This window comes from Prunus mume, linkage group LG6, assembly GCF_029339155.1.
Source record: "Prunus mume cultivar Tortuosa linkage group LG6, ASM2933915v1, whole genome shotgun sequence".
NCBI classification, from domain to species: domain Eukaryota; kingdom Viridiplantae; phylum Streptophyta; class Magnoliopsida; order Rosales; family Rosaceae; genus Prunus; species Prunus mume.
In genome coordinates this window covers 15495172-15516509 of record NC_142703.1, presented here as the reverse complement: position 1 = coordinate 15516509, position 21338 = coordinate 15495172, and the positions used below count along the sequence as shown (strand labels likewise).

The following is a 21338-nucleotide window of genomic DNA, read 5'->3' as shown; positions in this document are numbered from 1 at the left end:
ACACTCATGTGGGAGAATGTAAGTTTTTCCATATATTTTGTGAGTTTGCCTTTTCATTATTATGAGGTGTCATATAAATAATAAATAGAGTTATATTTAAATTAAGATATTATGAGACTTTTATTCAGATAATGATTAAATGGAATAACTGTTACAGGAGGTGGATATCATCCATTATCTCCACGTTTTGGCTAGCAGTTGTCTCTTAATAGGAGAGTCAGTTGTAAAGCAACTTGTATAAAAGGCTTGGTCTCTGCTCTCATATTTACACGTTCATATTCTGTATGCTTGCCCTATTGAAAGCTTTGACATTTTGGAATACTGAGAGGAGAAGATCATCTTGTATATCTGATTATGACTAATTCAAGTAAGTCTTATCTCTACTTGTTCTATTGTTTAATTATCAAATTTGTGCTAAGGTGTGGTTTAAGTGCTAAATTGGTTCAAGATTATTTTGAATACAGTATAACTTACACCATCATCATCGTCATCTTCAAAATTGTCACAGCCTTATCGTCAACAGATTAAAAAATTGAGAAAAATTCTATCATAAGCTACTACCCACTGCCCAGTACGGGATAGACATTCCACATAAGCAGAGTGACTGAGTTCAGTGCATCTCTGCGTGCGATAGAGGGAGAGAGAGGAAGAGCTCGAGATGATTGGGATACTGACGAGGAGAGTAGCAGCTTCAGCGTCTGCTTCATGGAAATCATCACTGAGCGCATTTCAAATTGTACAAACAAGGAGGGATTATAGCCTTGGAGTTCTTCCCGATGGAGCTGATCGGAATTCAGAGGCCTTCTCTCGGAACTCAAAGGCCATGGACCTCTTAATCTCCGACCTCCAATCCCACATCGAAAAGGTCTCTCTCTCTCTCTCTCGCTATTTCATGCGATTGTGTATGTATATATTGGGCTGAATGTGTGTGTGTGTGTGTGTGTGTGTGTGTGTGTGAGGAAGGTTCTTGGTGGAGGAGGACCTGTAGCTGTGAAGAGAAACAGGAGCAGAAATAAACTTCTCCCCAGAGAACGCATTGATCGTCTGCTTGACCCTGGCGCTTCTTTCCTGGAGCTTTCTCAGGTTTCCCATTTCATTTCACTATCAATTATAGCTTCCCATGAGTTGGGTTTTGATTGAAGCTCGCTAAAAGTAACAACTTTAGAAATAAAAATCCCATTAATCACATATCTTATCTTACCATGATGCAAGTTTTATTTTTTATTATGAATTAATTGGACCCAGTTGATTTCTTGCCTCATTATTGTGTATTTTGTTAATAATAAGCTTGCAGGCCATGAACTATATGAAGACTCCTTACCATCTGCTGGGATTATTACTGGAATAGGTCCGGTCCATGGACGACTTTGTATGTTTGTGGCTAATGATCCTACTGTTAAGGGGGGGACTTATTATCCCATCACTGTTAAGAAACATCTCAGGGCACAAGAGATTGCCAATCAATGCAAATTACCGTGTGTGTATCTTGTTGATAGTGGAGGTGCTTTCCTTCCCAAGCAGGCCGAGGTCTTTCCTGACAGGGAGAATTTTGGTAGAATTTTCTACAATCAAGCTTTAATGTCTGCCAAAGGCATTCCTCAAATTGCGCTGGTATTAGGTTCCTGTACTGCTGGCGGTGCCTATATTCCTGCAATGGCTGATGAGAGTGTGATGGTCAAAGGAAATGGTACCATATTTCTAGCAGGACCCCCACTTGTGAAGGTTATTTTCTAGCCTTCTGGTAGACTTCATATGAATTGTATGCATATGAGTACATACATATCTGTAGGTGTATGTTTACAATCTATATTCATCGCAAGGAAATGTTTCCATAGGCTGCTACTGGAGAAGAAGTATCTGCAGAAGATTTGGGGGGTGCTAGCGTGCATTGCAAGACGTCAGGAGTTTCAGACTATTTTGCTCAAGGTATTTTACTTCGTGCCATTTTATACTTTAAACCTCACATACATTTCTTTGAAACTATCATCTCACTCTGCTTACTTTAGGTTCTAACCTGACATGTTAATAATTAATGGAAAGCTTTGTTATTAGTTATAATGTGACAATTTTGAAATACTATCACAACGTATATGAAAGTCTAGCATTTGGTTTACAAGTTTGTATAATGTCTTAGAGAAGGTATTATCACGTGATTGGAGTGGTATTTGAAATGTGCAAAATTTAAACTGTTGAATTTAGATCACATGTTATTTTTCTTGACCTATTAGAATTATTATTCTATGCATAATGCATGTATGTGGAGGGAGGTGCGAGGCAGGGAGGTTATCCATTAGAGATCACATGTATAATCCCAAGTTTTCTTGTAGATGAACTCCATGGACTTGCTCTTGGGAGGAATATTATTAAAAACTTGCACATGGCAGCGAGAGGCTTGAAAAGCGGGTTGCAGAGTATAAGTTCTGAATATCAGGAACCATTATATGATGTAAAGGAACTTCGTTCCATCGCACCAACCGATCATAAGCAGCAGTTCGATATCCGATCAGTTATTGCTCGCATTGTCGATGGAAGCGAATTTGATGAATTCAAGAAATTGTATGGCACTGTGAGGGCATTTGCACCATTTTCAATTCTGACTTTTTAAAATTTATTCTCGTTTAATTTATGAGTTTTGTAATTTCAATAGCATCTGTGCAGACTCTTGTAACAGGTTTTGGCAGAATCTTTGGGCAGCCTGTGGGAATTATTGGGAACAACGGGATATTATTTAATGAGTCTGCTCTAAAGGGGGCCCATTTCATTGAATTATGTACTCAACGAAACATTCCTTTGGTCTTCCTTCAGAACATCACTGGATTTATGGTATGTAAGCTTGGTCATTTTCTGTTACTCTCTTACTGAAGAAGCTATCAACACCACTGTGCTATTTTGAAGAGGGGCACGCTTTGAATCTGTCTAATAAGTCTCTTATTTGCTTTGCTTATGTGGTACATTCTAGAATGAGGAAGCCATGCTTACCATAAGTTTTTTGATTGAGAATGGGAAAGTTATATAATCATTATATCCATTGAAAAGGTTGCTTGAGATTTACGTGTAAAGGTATTTAAATATCTTTGAACTTAAAAAGTTTCAACATATAGGTAAATCAGGAGAAATGCAGTAAAACGGAAATAAAATGGATTCAGTCACTCAGGTTGTAGTTAGGTTTTTGGATTCACTTTTCACATTTAATCATAGTAGTTTTGTTTTGGTTCAATTGCATACAATAGCAGTAACTTCTGTCATTCAAAATTTGCAATTTTGATGATTTGGCCATTTGTGGAGAAGAAGAAAATGAGTTTTTATTATTTTAGTGGTTTGAATTTAACATTAGAAGTTTTTTCTTTCTATCAGTTACTTTAGAAATTAAATAAGGATAACAGTGCTCTTCTCCTTACTACATCGTTGTACGCATTATCACATAGTTGTAATATAATTATATAAAACATCAAGCTCTCACCAAACAAAGATAGAACAGCAAGCCAGGTGGTGGAGGCATGGAACAATAACAGTTATTCATTTGGTAGGTTGGCTCGAGATCAGAGGCAAATGGTATAGCAAAATCTGGAGCAAAAATGGTGATGGCGGTTTCTTGTGCCAAGGTTCGTTCTTCCTCATTTCATTGTTAGTGTATGTTCTTGTGTGATTAAGAGCATCTTTCCCCCCCTTATGTGAATATGCTCGTCTTAAGAGTGTTATTGCTACCGATCTTAAACTCGTATATTGCCTAACTGGAGAAATCGAAGCATCTTATCAGGTCATTAGCTATTGGAAGTTTTTTCCTTCCCACATACTAGGTCCACCTGAATTTGTTATTGTAGTATCAGTAAATTTTTTTCCCATACGCGTTCAAAAATGTATAGTACAATTATCAACTTTATGATGCTAGCTCAAAAGGGCTTCCTTTTCTCTTCAAGATAGATATCAAAAATTTTCTTTAAATGACTTTTGCTCCCATTGCATTGTTTTCTTTGAAGTTACACAATGTTTTCTTTTAAGAAAAGTTATTGGTTCTTCTTTTATGACTTAATTAATTATGAATCTCAAATAGCAATAGGAGAGAAAGGAAGAATTAAGATTTACTTGTCTAATTTTAGTGATTAATGTTTACAGGTTCCCAAGGTTACTATCATTGTTGGTGGAAGCTTTGGTGCTGGCAATTATGCAATGTGTGGTCGTGCTTATAGTCCTGATTTCATGTACCTTTGGCCGAATGCCAGAATATCTGTGATGGGTGGTGCTCAGGTGACCTTTTCCATACAACATATGTGTGATTTGTTTTTTAGTATATTTTATGTGTATTGCATTATCTTCCCGACTTTGCATATCCCAATAGATCTGTTTTTTTTATCCAATTCATAGCACGTATAGTTCATTCCCTGAGTTGCATTACTTTTCACTAACAGCTTCCTTAGGTATGGATTGACATATTTTTATTTAAATGCTCAGGCTGCTGGTGTCCTTGCTCAAATAGAAAGGGGCAACAAGAAAAAGCAAGGAATTGAGGTTATAATTACGTCTATGATAAAAGCTTGGTTTAAGAAACAATCACTGTGTTCTCTTATTTATCTGTGTCATGTGCATGTATTGCAGTGGGACAAGGAAGAAGAGGAAAAATTCAAGGCAAAGGTAGTGGAGGCATATGAGAGGGAAGGAAACTCCTATTACTCCACGGCAAGGCTGTGGGATGATGGAATTATCGATCCGGCCGACACGAGAAAAGTCATAGGCCTCTCCATCTCTGCTTCTATGAACCGTGACCCAGAAGAAACCAAGTACGGTGTATTCAGAATGTAATGTTGTAGTAATACAATGAATCTCTGTGAAAGAAATAGCAGCCAAAATGCTTGGTCCTTGTTCATTCAAATGTTGTTCTCTTGAAATGTTCCCCTCAAATTTCTCACTAAATAAAAAACATCCAACCACTTTCTTTAGTTGAAAGGATAAGAATAAAGTCTCGACATGGGTATGAGCCTCTACAATCCAACCACTTTTTGTTGTTTTCCTAAAACACAAAATGCCTTGATGCATATTCATTTTATATCAAGAGCTTTGATTCGGATGATATATCAAAAAGATGAGAACCGTTGCATTCAAAATACAATTTGAGATATGATCACAATTCCGCCAGTTGGATATGGGTCTTTTATCTAGTTGTATTTTGATATAGCAAATGTTAGAAGAGGTTCGACTTCAATATCTTCTCATTCGGAGATAAAAAGAAATGCATATGTGAGTTAGGCCAGTTGACAAGATAGTGAGTTTGTCTCCTTGCACACAAGTTCGGGTTCCCCCGCCTCATGGATCAGAGTAGCGTAAACTATTGCTTGTATAAAGGAAACAAAAAATCCAAAGAAATAGCTTACAGCAAAATATAAAATTAAAAATTATTTGTAAAGTTAGGGTCCAAGTTGTTATTATAGTGTTTGAGGGATGGGTTAGCATACAAGAGCGCCCGTGGCCTAATGGATAAGGCATTTGACTTCTAATCAAAGGATTGTGGGTTCGAATCCCACCGGGCGTGCAATTGTTTTTAACGTTTCTATATATTTTTCCCGCATAATCCAACCATCAATTTCCCAATCAAAAACAATAAGTGGGTCCCGCATTTGTCTTATTCTCCACCAATCACTGTCACTAGATCATCACAAAAAAAAACCTGCCCAAATTGTTATTTTACTTCTTCACACGCATCCCCACCATTTTCATCAGCTCTCTCAATCTCTCTGCATCTCGCTGCTGGTGCTGCTCAGCTACCATGGCTGCCTCCACATTCCACTGTTCAACTTCGTTGCGCTCGCGTGCCCTAGAGAACCCAATGCTCTCGCCTTTCCTCTCCCACTCTCACCTAAACCGTTCGCCGAATCTTTCATTTCCTTTCCGGTTGCAGCCCAAAAGGGGACTTATTGGCCTTCCAAATGCTCCTCCTCGCAGCCTCACGATCTTTTCTCTGCGCGAATCCAAAGGTAATTTCTGATCCTTCTCCTCTTTTATTTGTTAATGTTCATAGTAGATCTAATCCATTAAGCCTTCCATTTCTTATGTGCTCTATGGTTGGTTGATTAGTTGATTGATTTATCTGTTTACGAGTTATTTTTATGGATGCATAGTGTTTTCTATTGTGGCAATAATTCGCTTGCTTTGACGGATTTTTAGTTTCCTCAAGGCATATTAGCATTTGGGTATCCAACAATTGGGCCCAAAACTTCACTTTGATGCTTAAATTCGGTTTTGAATGGTAGGATGTGGGGTTATCTTCCTCTCTTGGTGATTGCATAAATATATGAAAATTGATTGATAGATTAATTGATTGCATAAATATGTAGTGTGAAGTGATAAGACTAGATCCCTCTAGATTTTTTGTTTATCTTGAGATTTCCTTGAGAGAGATTGGTGTGTTTGTATATTTGGGATATGAAATTATTATATTATGAGTTTGTGTCTCTTAGAAATCATCAAGGGTTGGAAAAATTGTAGGTGTGTCTCCTGGGGCACAATATGAATATGCTATTGCTCTCCCCACCCATGTCAATTTTTTACATTAGCATATTGCTTATAATCTTTTGCTAGATGTGGTCCACAATGGTGGATGGCCCCTCTTAACTGTATCAAGTTGTGTGTATGCAGCAACAGCGGTTACCGGAGACTCCTGGGAGAAATCAGTCATCAACAGTGAAACACCTGTCCTTGTTGAATTTTACGCGAGCTGGTGTGGGCCATGTAGGATGGTGCACCGGGTGATTGATGAAATTGCGGTTGAATATGCTGGGAAGCTTAAATGCTTTGTGCTCAACACAGATGTTGATCTGCAGGTTGCTGAGGACAATGAAATTAAGGCTGTACCTGTAGTTTTGCTGTTTAAGAATGGGAAGAAATGTGACACTGTGGTTGGTACCATGCCCAAGGAGTTCTATGTTGCTGCCATTGAGAGGGTCCTGAAGTCGTAACCATTCACCAATTCGCGCCAGAGAAGTTGACAACAATCATCAGTAGAGCTGATTTCTCACTTCCTATTACTTGAGTATTCAAATGGGATTATACAGGTTGTACATATATCTTAGACATATGCCTAGTTCCTTACCAGTTTAGGTCTTACTTAGTTTCCATCGTTTCTTGCACCTTCTCTTTGGCATTGTTATATTTGAGGCATTGGCTGAAAATAGTGAGACATTTTTGTAACTAAAAGTTTGCTGATTGTTCATCCCCAGTTTATTGGCTTGAACAGTGTTTGGTGATAGTAGAGTTAATGATTCATTTGAAACAAAAACAAGGTTGATAGTTGATCTCCAAATTGGTTTTTGGGTCCTCCCATGTGGCAGAATTGTGTATCAATTTCTTCATGTTGGAACAAATCTAGTTGCAGATTTCGTACAACATTCCTGTTACATTGATATATGCAAGTGGCCATGTTGCTCTGCTCTATGAAAGCATCAAAAAAGGTTATCTGGATCCAAGAACACTGTTTTGCTAATTATTGTTGCATATCGTGAGGTCTAGTGTGAGTATTATTTGCTGATCTTACTATTGCAATAACCCTATGAGGTAGGTCTAGGATTTGAACTCTTTACAACTGCCGAGTTGAGATTGAACTCTTTACTACCTAGCAAAACTTGGGCTCTCCAGATCCAGCGCCGCATCTCCTCTTTGTGGGGGAGAAGGTCTCTACCCTTCCCCCCATCTCTCTTCCTTGGTTTTTGATTATCTTTCGCTGTTCGTGCTCGAGCTTTCCTACTCGTTTTTGGGGCTTCTTGCCTCTTTGTTGGGCTTTATGCCTCTCTGCTGGGGTTTCATGCCTCCTTTCATTATTGTTCTCCAAAATTTCTACCATTCCCTTCCGCTTAGTGTCATCCCTTGGTTGTTCTCCAATCGGTTCCTACTTCCTTTGTTGTAGCAGATAACCCGTAAAGTGATTTCTCACGATTATCTTGGAAGGTGTGTGGAGCCATCATGACACTGCTACGGCTCAGGTGCTTGCACCACCTCCTTCCTGTCTTGATGGTTCTATTTGTTTTGCCTTGAGGTGCCTTGAGTGTTGTTGGTTTATGGTGGTTGTTTGGTGATGCTTGTGCTTTTATGTGGTTTTTGTTGCTATGTTGTTTTTAATTTTGTTAGTTTTTATCAATTTTTAATTTTGTTTATATGTTTATATCATTATTTAGGGCAGTTTGTTGCTCATGTTCATCTGATATTGCAGATTAGATTTGTGCTTCCTTACTGAGTTGCTTGTATTGTTGTATTTGTACCATTCTATTGGGTGAGTTTTTCGTAATAAAATTTCATCCTTCAACACAAAGAAAAAAAAAAAGAAAAAGAAGCTCTTTACAAGTTTGATTCTTGTGCTTCCCATTTCCTAAACAGTAATAATTACTCAGAGAGTAACGAGGCATCCCTCTTGAATCTGGACAATGACGTGACCTCTATTGAACACCCGTTTATGGCATTAGATTTACTTAGAGCATTATTATTACGCAAAGGGCACATCTCCCCTTTAAGTATCTTTTTGAAACTTCTCATTTGACTATAATCAGTCCTCTTACTTTGTAGCGGGCGACGTTCTCTTACCAAATTTACATTGCTAGAAAAATGCTTATGTTTTCAAGCTGTGAATTTAAACAACACGTAACAAGAATATATAGCTAATCAAAGGTTCATATGTACAATATGATAAAGAATATTTCTCATCATCTAATTAGGTTTACACTGTCCAAGAAAAGACCAAATTGTGCGTTCTCTTCCCTTGATGATGATGTATTGTCTTCCTAATTTGATGGAATGAATTATTTGGGTATTAAAACAACCCTTAAATACTTACCAATTAATGGAGATTAAAACACCCTTAATTTTCCTACCTCTCTTGTATAGAGTATGTCCTGCACATATCTTACATAATGATTTTAAGGAGTCGAGCAATGCTCTTTCGAGAAATTCGCCGCGCGTGATAAGAGTAGAAATAAGAGTTGATGTGTGTAATATTTTCATACTATCTAATGGAAAAGGAAACCTCTAAGAAAACCCATGAAATCTGTCTCATCTTAAGACTGCTTACAAAAGAAAGAGAAGTAAAATACGGGAAAGGCAAGGAATCTGAGCAGAAGAATTGTCCAATATGTCGGTTTTAAAATACGCGTGAAAATCTATCAAAAATCAGAAACAAGAAACCTTTATAACCCCAAAAAAGGAAAAAGCTGTGAAGCCTCCAACTCAAAAGCCTCTCTGTATAATCTGGTATTCTCTCGACTTTCAGTGGCAGTAAAAAGTTAAAAACCCCCCCAAAATCACAATCCACACTCCTTCTCTGGGCTTCATCTTCAGAAGCCCAAATCTACAGTTTTTTTGGTTGTTGCTGAAAATCAAAAAGTAGGTGTGAGTTTTAGTCAGTCCCTACTCTTAATCAAAGTGTTATATAAATTCTGAGTCTCTCACCGCTTTCCTTAGAAAAAAGAAAGAAAAAAACTATAAAATCTCAGTTTCTCAGATAAATCCTCAAATACCCATTATCCAGAAGCCTTCCTTCTTCCCAAGTTTCCGATATATCTAATCAATTTCTGTTTTTGTGGTTCGAATTTTTGTGGGTTTTTGTTTGATTTCAGATTTCTCTCTGATAATTATCCAGTCGCTTTAGTATTTAGGATCTAAGTTTTTTTGGCTTTTGGGGAAGCAATCGTACTTTGAAGAGGAGCGGCAGCCAAAATATGAGGTACCATTTTGTCTCGAATTTTGTTGTTTAGTTTTTAATTTAGAATTCTATCTGTGGTGTTAAATTTCCTATGATGATTTTTATCTGATTATGGAATATAGATTGATTTCGGGATTATTATTGTTTCAGTCTCATGGGTCTGTTTTGTTGATGCGTTTGATTGAACGGTTCTGCCACTATTGGATTTGGATAATAAGTTGGGCACAAAACACATGATTAGAAAATTTGTACGTTTTTGTGAATTCTGCAAGATTCTCAGTTAGTAAACAGAGTCCTTCTGTAGGCTGGAACTTGGTTGAAGTTGATGGATTGCAATTTAGAATTCAATCTGAAAGTTTGCTTATTTGTTATACTGTTGCACGAGCTATGATTAATAGGACAGCTTCAAAGCATGGTGCATACATCTGGTATTGAAAGTTACTGATCTTAATGATTACAAGCACGTTGCACTGAAAATAATAATTTAACCTTCAATCAAATACCAGTAGTCCTTATGTAGAGCTTATGTAACATGTAACAATGATATTCACCATTATTAAAATAAAATAAAAACACAAAGGAAAGTCTAGAAAGAATAAGGAAGGTTAAGCAAACCTAACAATTGAAGGTTTCATTACCTTTGAGCTTGGAGTTGCACTATGGATCAAGCTTGAATTGAGATTGCCAATAGAGACTTAGAGATTGAAAATAATCTGATTGAGGGCTAAAGACAGAGTGAGTTTTAAACGTAGATTCTGATTGTGACAGAGTTTAGAAAGAGAGAGAAGGTGATGGGTGAGTGAGAGGGAGGGGGATAAGGTGGTTGATGGCTAGTTTTCATTAGCTGTCTTCTGTTTATTTTGTAACTTACGCACTCAAATTAAGATTTCAATGTTAAGTCCACTGTTGGATAACTGATTAATTATTATATTCTACTATGAAGAAAGACTTACTAAACAAGAAAATGACTGCACTATAAGAATAATGACATATGAGCAATTATCAGTGCATTAAATAGTTTCTAGGCAACAACGTACACTGCATTCGCTTTAAGTTGCCTGTTTACTTTTAATGGTCTAAACCTTTTAAGTGCAAGCCTAAAGCCTACTTGGTTTTTGAATTCCAGTTCAACAAACCAGTTTGGTTTAATTTGAAACAGACCTTCATTCTGTGATTAATTGCCTTAGAAAATATGCTTGAGACATTGGGAGGGCAGGTTGTCTATATCTAATTACTGCGGCATTTAGATTATAACCAACATTTGTCAAGTAGTCAATATGTATAGTTTTATGCCATTTGCGATTTTGAATATTATAAAGTTCCAGCTAAGCAAACCAATTGGGTATAACTTCAATCCTAACTTTTCAAAAATAGTAGAAGAGTTATTGTTGCAGGAGCATCCACAAGGCTGTTCAAGAGTTCTTGGGCCTGTTAGTCAATTGGGCTAGGGTTCTACTTATTTTGAATTATGTTTTTCTTTCCTTTCCTATTCATACTAGGAGTTGGTTTCATTTCCGTTTTTTCTTTTAATTTCCTTTGTCAGTTAGGTTTTCTTAATAAACCGAAAATAGGAACACTAGGCTGCTTTACTCTAGTATAAATAGGCTATTAAGAGATTCTTGTATTCATTTTTTTTAATTTTTTATGAATATAATTCCAGACTTTAGTCATTAGAGTTTCTATTGGGATTTTGCCCTAGAACTCAATTATCTTCGTTCCAACTTCAATTCTATTGCTTTATCCTTCTATTCTCTGTATTTTGGGATGGTTTGGGTCGCTGGACAGCAGCTTATTGCCACTGCCCTGCATCAGTTATGCTCAAGTTTTAGAATTTTGTATACTTTGGGATGCGGTTTTTTGCTTTTGGTTCATCTTTGTTGTTTATAATTCTATCAAGGACCATTCTAATTCTGTTTTCTTTTACTTGCCTAAGCAGGACCATTTGAGTTTTGAACTGTGATGGCTTGCCCAAATACATCAACATCAATAGTGCCTTCAGAACCCTTAGAGCAAAGAGGAGCACATATATCAGATTCAAATACAAACATGCTTCAAGCTCCAACAAACCAACCCAGCCGAAGCTTCTCTGATGGTCCTGTGGCTATCCTTTGGGATATTGAGAACTGCCCTGTTCCTAGTGATGTCCGTCCTGAAGATGTAGCTGGTAATATCAGAATGGCTTTGCAGGTGCATCCTGTAATTAAAGGAGCGGTTATGACGTTTTCTGCTTATGGGGACTTTAATGCCTTCCCCCGGCGACTCCGCGAGGGATGCCAGAGAACTGGTGTTAAACTAATTGATGTTCCAAATGGAAGAAAGGATGCTGCTGACAAGGCTATCTTGGTTGATATGTTCCTGTTTGCCCTTGACAATCCTCCACCTTCTTCCATCATGCTGATCTCCGGGGATGTTGATTTTGCTCCAGCGCTTCATATACTTGGGCAACGTGGATATATTGTGATCCTAGTAATCCCTTCTGGAGTTGGTGTTTCATCTGCTCTCAGCAATGCTGGTAAGTTTGTGTGGGACTGGCCTAGTGTGGCACGCGGAGAAGGCTTTGTGCCTGCTACTAAGGTTTTAATGCATCCTCGTGGGGGTCACTCTGATATTTCTGGGTATTTCATGGGTTGCCACATCAATGATAATGTAGATATCCAAAATGAAGAAGAAGCTATCTTATATAGGGGAGTATCACAAAGCTATTACAACTCAAGAGATTTTTCAATAGTCTCACAATCAGTATCTGAATTCAACAGTAGTTCCTTAATGATGCCTTGCTGTCCCACTGCTTCAAGGTCACACAGTCTCCCGTCTGGTCTCAATGAAGTTTCTGCTGGACCTATAATTTCTGGTGATCAAAATGAATCTACTTGGTGGGTTCAGCCAGGGGACCTAAATGGTCTGAAGGGACAGCTTGTAAAATTGCTTGAACTTTCGGGAGGTTGCTTGCCTCTTATCAGAGTTCCTTCTGAGTATCAGAAAGTTTTCGGAAGGCCTCTTTATGTAGCAGAGTATGGTGCGTTCAAGCTCGTAAATCTGTTCAAGAAGCTGGGTGACACAATGTCTGTAGAGGGAAAAGGGAACAAGAGATTTGTCTACCTCCGAAACTGGAAAACAGGCCCAAGTGCACCACCTTTGGTTTTGTCAAAGAAGGATAATAAGAAAGGGAAGGGGACTCAAGAAGAGTGCATGGATATTACTACAGGCAATGGCTCATCAGATGAGTTCTCAGAGGAGGAAAGAGTTGTTGTAGAAGAACATGATGAGAGAAGCCAAGGAAAGACCAATGTGGAAACAGCAGGTAAATGTGAAATTGATGACCGCAGTCTTGAGAATTTCAAATATGAGTTGCAAGAGATTCTTGTCAGTTACTCTTGTCGGATTTTCTTGGGCTGCTTTGAGGCGATCTACCAGCAAAGGTACAAAAAACCTCTGGACTATCGGAAGTTCAGCGTTAATCAGCTAGAGGAACTGTTTGAGAAGGTGACAGATGTGGTGGTGTTGCTTGAAGAGCCAGTTAGCAAGAGGAAGTTCCTGGCTGCAAGTGGTGGCTAAAAAACTGAGGTGGTTTGGCTGCTGGTTCTAGTAGTTTTCTGATGCTTTGAACTCTCATCTGCTGACCATAGGGTTTAGGTATGCTTACCCTAGCCCAGCATCTCTCCCACTCCTTTTTGAATATTTTCTTTTTTTACAAATTTCATAAAGGGAAAAAATAGACAGATGAGGCTTGGGGACGACCTTTTTTTTTTAAAATGTTAAATGTGCCCTGCATGGATTTGAAATTAATATTTGAAATTTCCATGCCCGGTCATCTGTAACTGATCGACTGCTAATGGGAGATCTTCATGTAAATTTACTTGTATTTCGCTTTTGTGCTGGATTATAATAAAACAGGAATTAGATTTACCTATAAATAGTGTTCAAGATAGCATCTTCAACAAATCAACAAATGTTCTATCAACTAATTATTTGCTAGAAGTGCTTTGGTTGTGAACCCTCCTACTTTCATCAGATTGTGTTGGAGATATATAGAGGGAGATTTTCAGTAATAAGATCATTTCCTATTAATTAATTTATGTGACATACTTACTACATAAGTCCAATGGTATACATAAATATAAAAAATTGCTAGGTTAATTAAGAAGAAATCAGAGGAAATGTAACAGTCTGGGGCCAACCCAGGTATAGACGTCAACGGAATAGTGGAAAAGAGTATTGACTTGCAGATCAGTGGTCTTAGGTTCGAACCCTAAGACACATTGGCAATGTGTGTGTGTGAGAAAACCAAGTATAGACATAATTTTAAAAAGAGAAAGCGATGAATTGGATTCGTAAACCAAAGTGATGGGTAAAGGAAAGCAGCAAAACAAAAAAGCTGTAAAGAAGCGAATCGAAGGAACCCAGATAGGTGAACTGGTGAAGCAAAGCGACCAATTAACTTTATTGTGTCTCATGAACTGGTCAGCAATGCGAATGGTGCTTGGAGGATTATTGTCCATGAAAGGGAAGACCGCAGAGGAATGGAGACGTGTGCTTGAAAACATCGACTGGCACCTGATTGACGCTCAAGATCGTGTTTCTGCAGTTTTAGCTCTAAGCTACAATGATTTGCCTTTCCGCTTAAAATCATGTTTTCTCTATTTGGGTCTTTTCCCTGAGGATTCCTCTATATCGAAAAAAAAGTTGATACATTTGTTGGTTGCAAAAGGATTCTTACCACAACAAGGAGAAGAAGCTGCGGAAGGTGTTGCCGAAAATTGCTTAAACGAGTTGGTTGATAGTGTTGGCGTGACTTGTGGATATTGACTTACTTTCCTTACACACCAAGGATTCCTATTTTATTTGTAATTGATTTACTTTAATTCCTGATTTCCTACTGTAAATAGATTTAGGAATTTATTATTTACTTACCCATTCAGGTTTTGTTGTATTATAAATATGACCTCCTACAAGGAGAAGAATACATAGAAAATTCCCACAAACAAATATTCTCTTATAGTTTTCATATTTTAGCATGGTATCAGAGCGGCGATCTTGGAATTGCTGACTCTAGTTTCAAAACCCGCCGCCGCTATGGGGGTTGATGATTTTTTCAACCCTCATGGAGGTAGCACCACCGACTCCTTCTCTCCTTCTCAACCAACCATACCTGAGTTGAGTGCCCAAATGGCTCAGGCTCCTACAGATGCAGACTTTGGCCCGAATTTGATCTGAATCGGGATCCTATTTTGATGACCCCGAACCCGATCGGAATCGGATCCTATTTTGACGACCCCAACCCCGACCTCGACTATGACTACGACGACCCCGACCCCGACTCGAAGGCGATCTCGACCCCAACTCCGATGATGACCACAACCCCGAATTTGTCTATGATTCGGACCTCGATCCCGATTTCGACTCGACTCTAGCCCCGACTCAGGCTCGGATCCCGATCCGAATTCCTACTCTACCTATATCCTATGCATCTTCCGCTGCACAGATTATGACTTCTCGACTAACGACACCGACACATGGACTAGATTGCGCATATTGTGGTGATCCGAGACACACTCGTGAGACTTGTTTTAAATTGCATGGCTACCCCGATTGGTGGGCTACTCTTAAAGATCGAGGACAATGCAATACGACGTAATGGTAATGGTTATGGATTCCATACTTCGATAAGATTGATTCGGAGTTGGATAATTGATTCCGGTGCAACTGATCATATGACGTTTGATCCTGATGATTTTCTGAATACTACACAACCTCGACGAACCTGTATTGCAAATGCCAATGGCGTTACTTATCCTGTGATGGGCTGTTGCACTCTCATCCTCTCTCACACTGTCTAATACTTTACTTGTTCCATCTTTATCTACTAAATTGTTGTCCGTTAGTCAGCTTACTGAACAATTGAATTGTTGTGTACTCATTTACCCGAGTTTTTGTTTGCTTCAGGATATTCACACTAAGGAGATTCTTGGTCGTGGTACTAAGAGAGGGGGGCTATATTATGTCGATGACTTCAGTCCTTGGCATGGCTAACAGTGTGACGCATCCCTTTGATAGCAAACAAAAGCAAATTTGGTTGTGGCACCGTCGATTGGGACATCCGTCTTTTAGTTATATGAAGCATCTTATACCAGATTTATTCTCAGGTTTCAAGGACTCCGACTTCACATGTGATACTTGTATTTTGGCTAAGAGTCACCGTGTGCCCTACCCGTTGAGTACGAACAAGTGTACTACTCCATTTACGTTAATTCACTCTGATGTCTGGGGACCTTCACCTATCACTGCTCCCTCTGGTGTTCGATGGTTTGTCACATTCATAGATGATTGTACACGGATGACATGGCTTTATTTGCTGAAGAATAAAAACGAAGTGTTTTCCCGTTTTCAATCATTCCACAAACAGATGAAAACTCAGTTTAATGCTCAAATCCAGATTCTTCGCTCCGACAATGGTGGAGAATTTGTCAATCATGACTTTCAGACTTACTTCCAACAACATGGAATTATCCATGAGACGACTTGTCCTCAGACACCGCAACAAAATGGTGTTGCTGAACGAAAGAATCGACATCTTCTTGAAACCGCCCGAGCACTTCTGATTGGCGCTCATGTTCCTCGCCATCACTGGGATGATGCTATTGTCACTGCAGTTCACCTAATCAACCGCATGCCTTCTGGTGTATTGAATTTTAAAACTCCCTTACAGGTGCTTGCGCAACACAGACCTCTGCCCTCTGTTTTGGTACTCACACCCCGAATTTTTGGATGTGTGGCTTTCGTTCATCTCCACAAAAATCAACGTAGCAAACTTGATCCATGTGCGCTTCGTTGTGTTTTTGTGGGTTATGCCACTCATCAGAAAGGCTACCGTTGTTATCACCCTCCTACCCGACGTACCTATGTCACTTTGGATGTGACCTTTCTGGAATCTGAGCTGTTCTTCCATGACCCATCATCCAATTCTACGCTTGGGGGAGATACGAAATGAAGAGCAGAATTGGAGCAACTTGGAAAGCGAAGAAATTCTCCTATGTACAGAAATAATTGATCATCCCGAGTCTGGAGCACAAGATTACTCTATGCCGAAAAGCAACCAATCGCCCATTCATAGCGATCAATTACCTGACCCACCTGATCCATACGAAGATATTTCTGATCCGAGTCTCACACCTACAGACAATACAGAACAACAAGATGAAGACCCCCCTCTAACTCAACAGTACCAACAGACCAATCTCCTGAGAATATCCTTGAGGTAACTACTCCTACTAAACTTGTGCATTTAGAGGATAAAACTATTGGATATCAATTACCTTTCAGGCAAAATCGTGGGAAGCCACCAAATCGCTATTCACCTGATATTGGCAAAACATCCAAGTATCCAATTGCAAATCATGTATCTACTGAGAAGCTGTTTGAACCACTCAAGGCTTTTGTGCATCAGTTGTCTGCTATCCATATTCCAACCAAGGTCCTGAAGCATTGAAAGATCCTAAGTGGGTCCAAGCTATAAAAGAGGAGATGAAAGCTTTTGAGAAAAATCAGACTTGGACATTGGAGACTATATCACGAGGAAAAAAGACTATCGGATGTAGATGGGTGTTTACTATAAAACACAATGCAGATGGATCTATCGAGCGATACAAGGCAAGACTTGTGGCAAAATGGTACACACAGACCTATGGTATAGACTATGAAGAAACCTTTGCTCCAGTTGCAAAGTTAAACACCGTCAGAGTCTTATTGTCCCTTGCAGCTAATTTGGATTGGCCACTACACCAGTTTGATGTAAAGAATGCTTTTCTACATGGCGAACTCACGGAGGAGGTGTACATGGACATTCCTCCTGGTTATAATACTACTCAGACTGGAACAGTTTGCAGGCTACGAAAAACATTGTATGGGTTGAAACAGTCACCACGTGCATGGTTTGGACGGTTCACCATGGCAATGAAGAACAATGGTTTCAAACAGTGCAACTCAAATCATACTTTGTTCTTGAAACATCGGAAAGGGAAGGTAACAGCATTAATAATTTATGTTGATGATATGATTATTACTGGGAATGATAAACAGGAAATATCACAGCTACAAGACTATCTGGCTACAGAGTTTGAGATGAAGGATCTAGGTGGACTCAAGTATTTCTTGGGAATTGAGGTGGCTCGATCGCAGCGAGGCATATTTCTCTCTCAAAGGAAATATGTCTTGGACTTGTTGACAGACACAGGAATGCTAGATTGCAAACCTGCGGACACTCCTATTGTTCAGAATCATCATCTTGGAGAATATCCGAATCAAGTTCCAACTAACAAAGAAAGATACCAAAGGTTAGTGGGAAGATTGATCTATTTGTCACATACTCGACCAGGACATTGCTTATGCAGTGAGCGTTGTCAGTCAATTTATGCACTCTCCAAGTGAAGACCACATGAATGCAGTTCTTCGGATACTTAGATATTTGAAGTCTGCGCCTGGAAAAGGACTTATGTTCTCAAAGCATGGTCATCTAAATATTGATGGTTATTCAGATGCAGATTGGGCAGGTAATGTAACAGATAGAAAATCCACATCGGGTTACTTCACATTTGTGGGAGGTAATTTGGTGACATGGAGGAGCAAGAAACAGAATGTAGTAGCTTTATCCAGTGCAGAAGCCGAGTTCAGAGGCATGACTAAAGGGATTTGTGAACTTCTTTGGTTAAGAAAGTTGCTTACTGAACTTGGGTATAAACCTACATCAACAATGAATCTCTTTTGTGACAACAAGGCTGCTATAGCCATTGCACAGAATCCGGTTCAGCATGATCGTACTAAACATGTTGAGGTGGATCGACACTTCATCAAACAGAAGCTTGAGGCTAAAGTGTTTCAGTTTCCTTTTGTGAAATCCGAGGATCAATTGGCGGATATTTTGACAAAGGCGATTTCCAGTAAAGCATTCCACAATTCACTGGATCAGTTGGGCATTGGCGACATCTATGCACCAACGTGAGGGGGAGTGTTGGCGTGACTTGTGGATATTGACTTACTTTCCTTACACACCAAGGATTCCTATTTTATTTGTAATTGATTTACTTTAATTCCTGATTTCCTACTGTAAATAGATTTAGGAATTTATTATTTACTTACCCATTCAGGTTTTGTTGTATTATAAATATGACCTCCTACAAGGAGAAGAATACATAGAAAATTCCCACAAACAAATATTCTCTTATAGTTTTCATATTTTAGCAGATAGGTGCATGATCCAGGTAGGAACACTAACCTCACTTGGAAGTCTTAAAGTCGTTCATAGGCGTGATGTTCTCAGAGACTTCTCTATCTCCAAGGGCAAAGAGGAAAGTTTTCTTGAACTTTATAGTGGGCGGAAAATTGAATCGCCAACATCACAAAAGGCCAAATCTCGAAGGCTTGCAATCCATGGTGAACATGATCTGCAGGTTTTTCTAAATCTGTATGCCCCCTACTTACGTTCCCTTCTATTTTTCAACATAGGGTGTTCAGAATGTGGCTTTATTTTCAAGGACTTCAAGTTACTCAAGGTTCTAGATGGTGTTCCCATGCCATCTCGAGCACTAAGTGCTGTAGGAAGCCTAATCCAACTGAGGTATCTAGGAGTATTAATGAGAGTGGATATGGAGAAAATCGAGCTACCTCGATCAATTAGAAAACTGAAGAATCTACAGACACTTAAAGTAGAAAATTATGACAAGTATTGTGTACATAACGTATATTGGTGTTGTATCCCCAATGTTATTTGGAAGTTGAAGAATTTGAGACATTTGCTCCTCGTCCATGGAGCTCGCGCAATGATTAGGTTGGATACCTTAAACAATTTAAGGACCCTAAAAAATGTACATAGTGGAAGAGGGATGGAAGATGGTGGTCTGGCCAGCATGACTAATTTGCGACGACTGAAGATGGTAGTATTAGCGAAAGAACATTTAAACTCAGTGGTTTCCAACATAGAAGGATTGCATTGCCTTGAATCCTTGTCGCTGGAATTCGCGGGATCATTTCCAACAACAACAAACCTTTCTCATTTGGAGCATCTCCACAAGCTCAATTTGGATGGGGAAATAAAGAAGCTACTTGATCCACAACAATTCCCACCAAACCTCGTCAAGCTAACTCCAAGGTCTTCCTATCTCGAGGAAGATTCAATAGTTAGGCTTGGTAGGTTGCCAAACCTAAAGATGCTTCTCTTGGGATCCGATTCATACAAGTGGACAAAACTGGTTTGCTCCTCCTCGGAAGGGTTTCCTCAGTTGCACATTCTACATTTACAATCTTTACTGTCTTTGGAGGAATTGATAGTGGAAGAAGGGGCAATGATGAAGCTCAAGAACCTAAAGATAGACCGCTGTCCAAGATTGCGAAAGATTCCAGAACGATTTAAGTTATTGACTACATACTCTTGAAGGAAGGGGATATATGTTGGTTGAATTTTGGGGATAATATTGCTAGCCTAGATGTTTATTTGCTTGCATTGGAGTGAAGAGTTTGGGCAGTGAGCTTGTTGGTTGGTCTGTCTAATTTCCTCCAGTCCTAGCTATTAATTTAGGTTCTGCTTTTTGTTTTGCAGGTTGTTTGTTTGGCTAGAAGTTTTTCGGTTTTAATTTCAGAAAATCGAATGACTATATTGTTTTCAGCCATTTTGGGACACGAATGAGTAAGATTTTAAAAATATACATATATGTTTTGGCCATCACAAGTAACTCGAATTCATGTGGAATTTCATATCCAAAAGACATTTCTTCTAGGTATAACACTAATTTATACTAAATGTTGGTTATAAAATTGTCAAACTTCGTACCAATTGTATTTTCCTATTTGGTTATAAAAATGTTTTGTTTTTTTTAATTATTTTCCTATTTGGTTATTTATTTTGGTTGGTTAGAAGGAAGATGATGAACACTGATTGATCTTATTATAATCCAAGTCCAATATCATATATAAATTTTTTAAATTTTTTAGAGAGAGAGAGAGAGAGAAATCAACATTGTTTGACTATTTGAACTAAAATAAAACATTACATTTATAGAATTATCAGCTAATGTGGTCATGGTGGAACCATGAATTTTTTTGGAGGTGTGCTAAATTTTTTTATTTTTTATATGGGAGATCTATATAAACAATGAGAACCTTTTTTTTTTTTTTTTTTGGTGGTATGGGAGAACCCAAATACACCCAAGTCACTCACACATCGATACCAAAAGAGAGAGAGGCTACAAAGGAAGAACACTTATACAAAAAGTGCGGCAGCAAAAACACCATGGTGCATACGACCCACACTATCTCTTTGCCAAGCCATACCTTATTAAATAGCCAAAGCAAAGACAAATAATGTAACCCAGGAATATTTAGAGGGGTGGGCTTTTTTTTTTTTTTTTTTTTGGTTGGGATCGATTATAAGCCCTATTTTTATATATATATATATATATATATAAAGCAATATGTCCTTCAGATTAATGAAAGTGGTATATTTTTTTTTACCGATTCAATATATTTCCTTCAAATTAAAAATTATTTTCAGAATTCATTTAAAATAACTACTATTTTCGGAGGGATATGTGAACAAAGAAACCAACAACAAACAAAGAAAACCTAGAAAAACCAAAATTCAGAGGCTTGGATGAAGAACAATTTGAAGCTCAAG

General features: G+C 38.5%; 4 protein-coding genes and 1 non-coding gene across 5 annotated transcripts; all 5 read left to right on the top strand.

The window, feature by feature from the left end:
- Window positions 1-480: 480 nt before the first annotated feature.
- MCCB (3-methylcrotonyl-CoA carboxylase) lies at window positions 481-4954 on the top strand. Its single transcript, XM_008238368.2, has 10 exons — window positions 481-865; window positions 964-1083; window positions 1288-1722; window positions 1836-1926; window positions 2328-2566; window positions 2659-2823; window positions 3528-3602; window positions 4114-4245; window positions 4450-4506; window positions 4594-4954. Exons 1-10 carry the CDS (start codon window positions 659-661, stop codon window positions 4795-4797), a joined length of 1725 nt encoding a protein of 574 aa, XP_008236590.2. The 5' UTR covers window positions 481-658; the 3' UTR covers window positions 4798-4954.
- A 497-nt stretch (window positions 4955-5451) lies between these two features.
- Window positions 5452-5524, top strand: TRNAR-UCU (transfer RNA arginine (anticodon UCU)). Its single transcript has one exon. It is a non-coding gene; the product is annotated as a tRNA-Arg (tRNA).
- A 149-nt stretch (window positions 5525-5673) lies between these two features.
- LOC103335363 (thioredoxin M3, chloroplastic-like) lies at window positions 5674-7270 on the top strand. Its single transcript, XM_008238371.2, has 2 exons — window positions 5674-5966; window positions 6628-7270. The coding sequence occupies exons 1-2, from the start codon at window positions 5759-5761 to the stop codon at window positions 6945-6947; spliced, it is 528 nt and encodes a 175-aa protein (XP_008236593.2). The 5' UTR covers window positions 5674-5758; the 3' UTR covers window positions 6948-7270.
- Window positions 7271-9186: 1916 nt separating this feature from the next.
- LOC103335364 (Putative endonuclease or glycosyl hydrolase) lies at window positions 9187-13590 on the top strand. Its single transcript, XM_008238373.2, has 2 exons — window positions 9187-9697; window positions 11613-13590. The coding sequence occupies exon 2, from the start codon at window positions 11636-11638 to the stop codon at window positions 13229-13231; it is 1596 nt and encodes a 531-aa protein (XP_008236595.2). The 5' UTR covers window positions 9187-9697; window positions 11613-11635; the 3' UTR covers window positions 13232-13590.
- A 320-nt stretch (window positions 13591-13910) lies between these two features.
- Window positions 13911-20330, top strand: LOC103335370 (putative disease resistance protein RF45). Its single transcript, XM_089054006.1, has 2 exons — window positions 13911-14456; window positions 18914-20330. Exons 1-2 carry the CDS (start codon window positions 14021-14023, stop codon window positions 20098-20100), a joined length of 1623 nt encoding a protein of 540 aa, XP_088910132.1. The 5' UTR covers window positions 13911-14020; the 3' UTR covers window positions 20101-20330.
- The last annotated feature ends 1008 nt before the right edge of the window (window positions 20331-21338 follow it).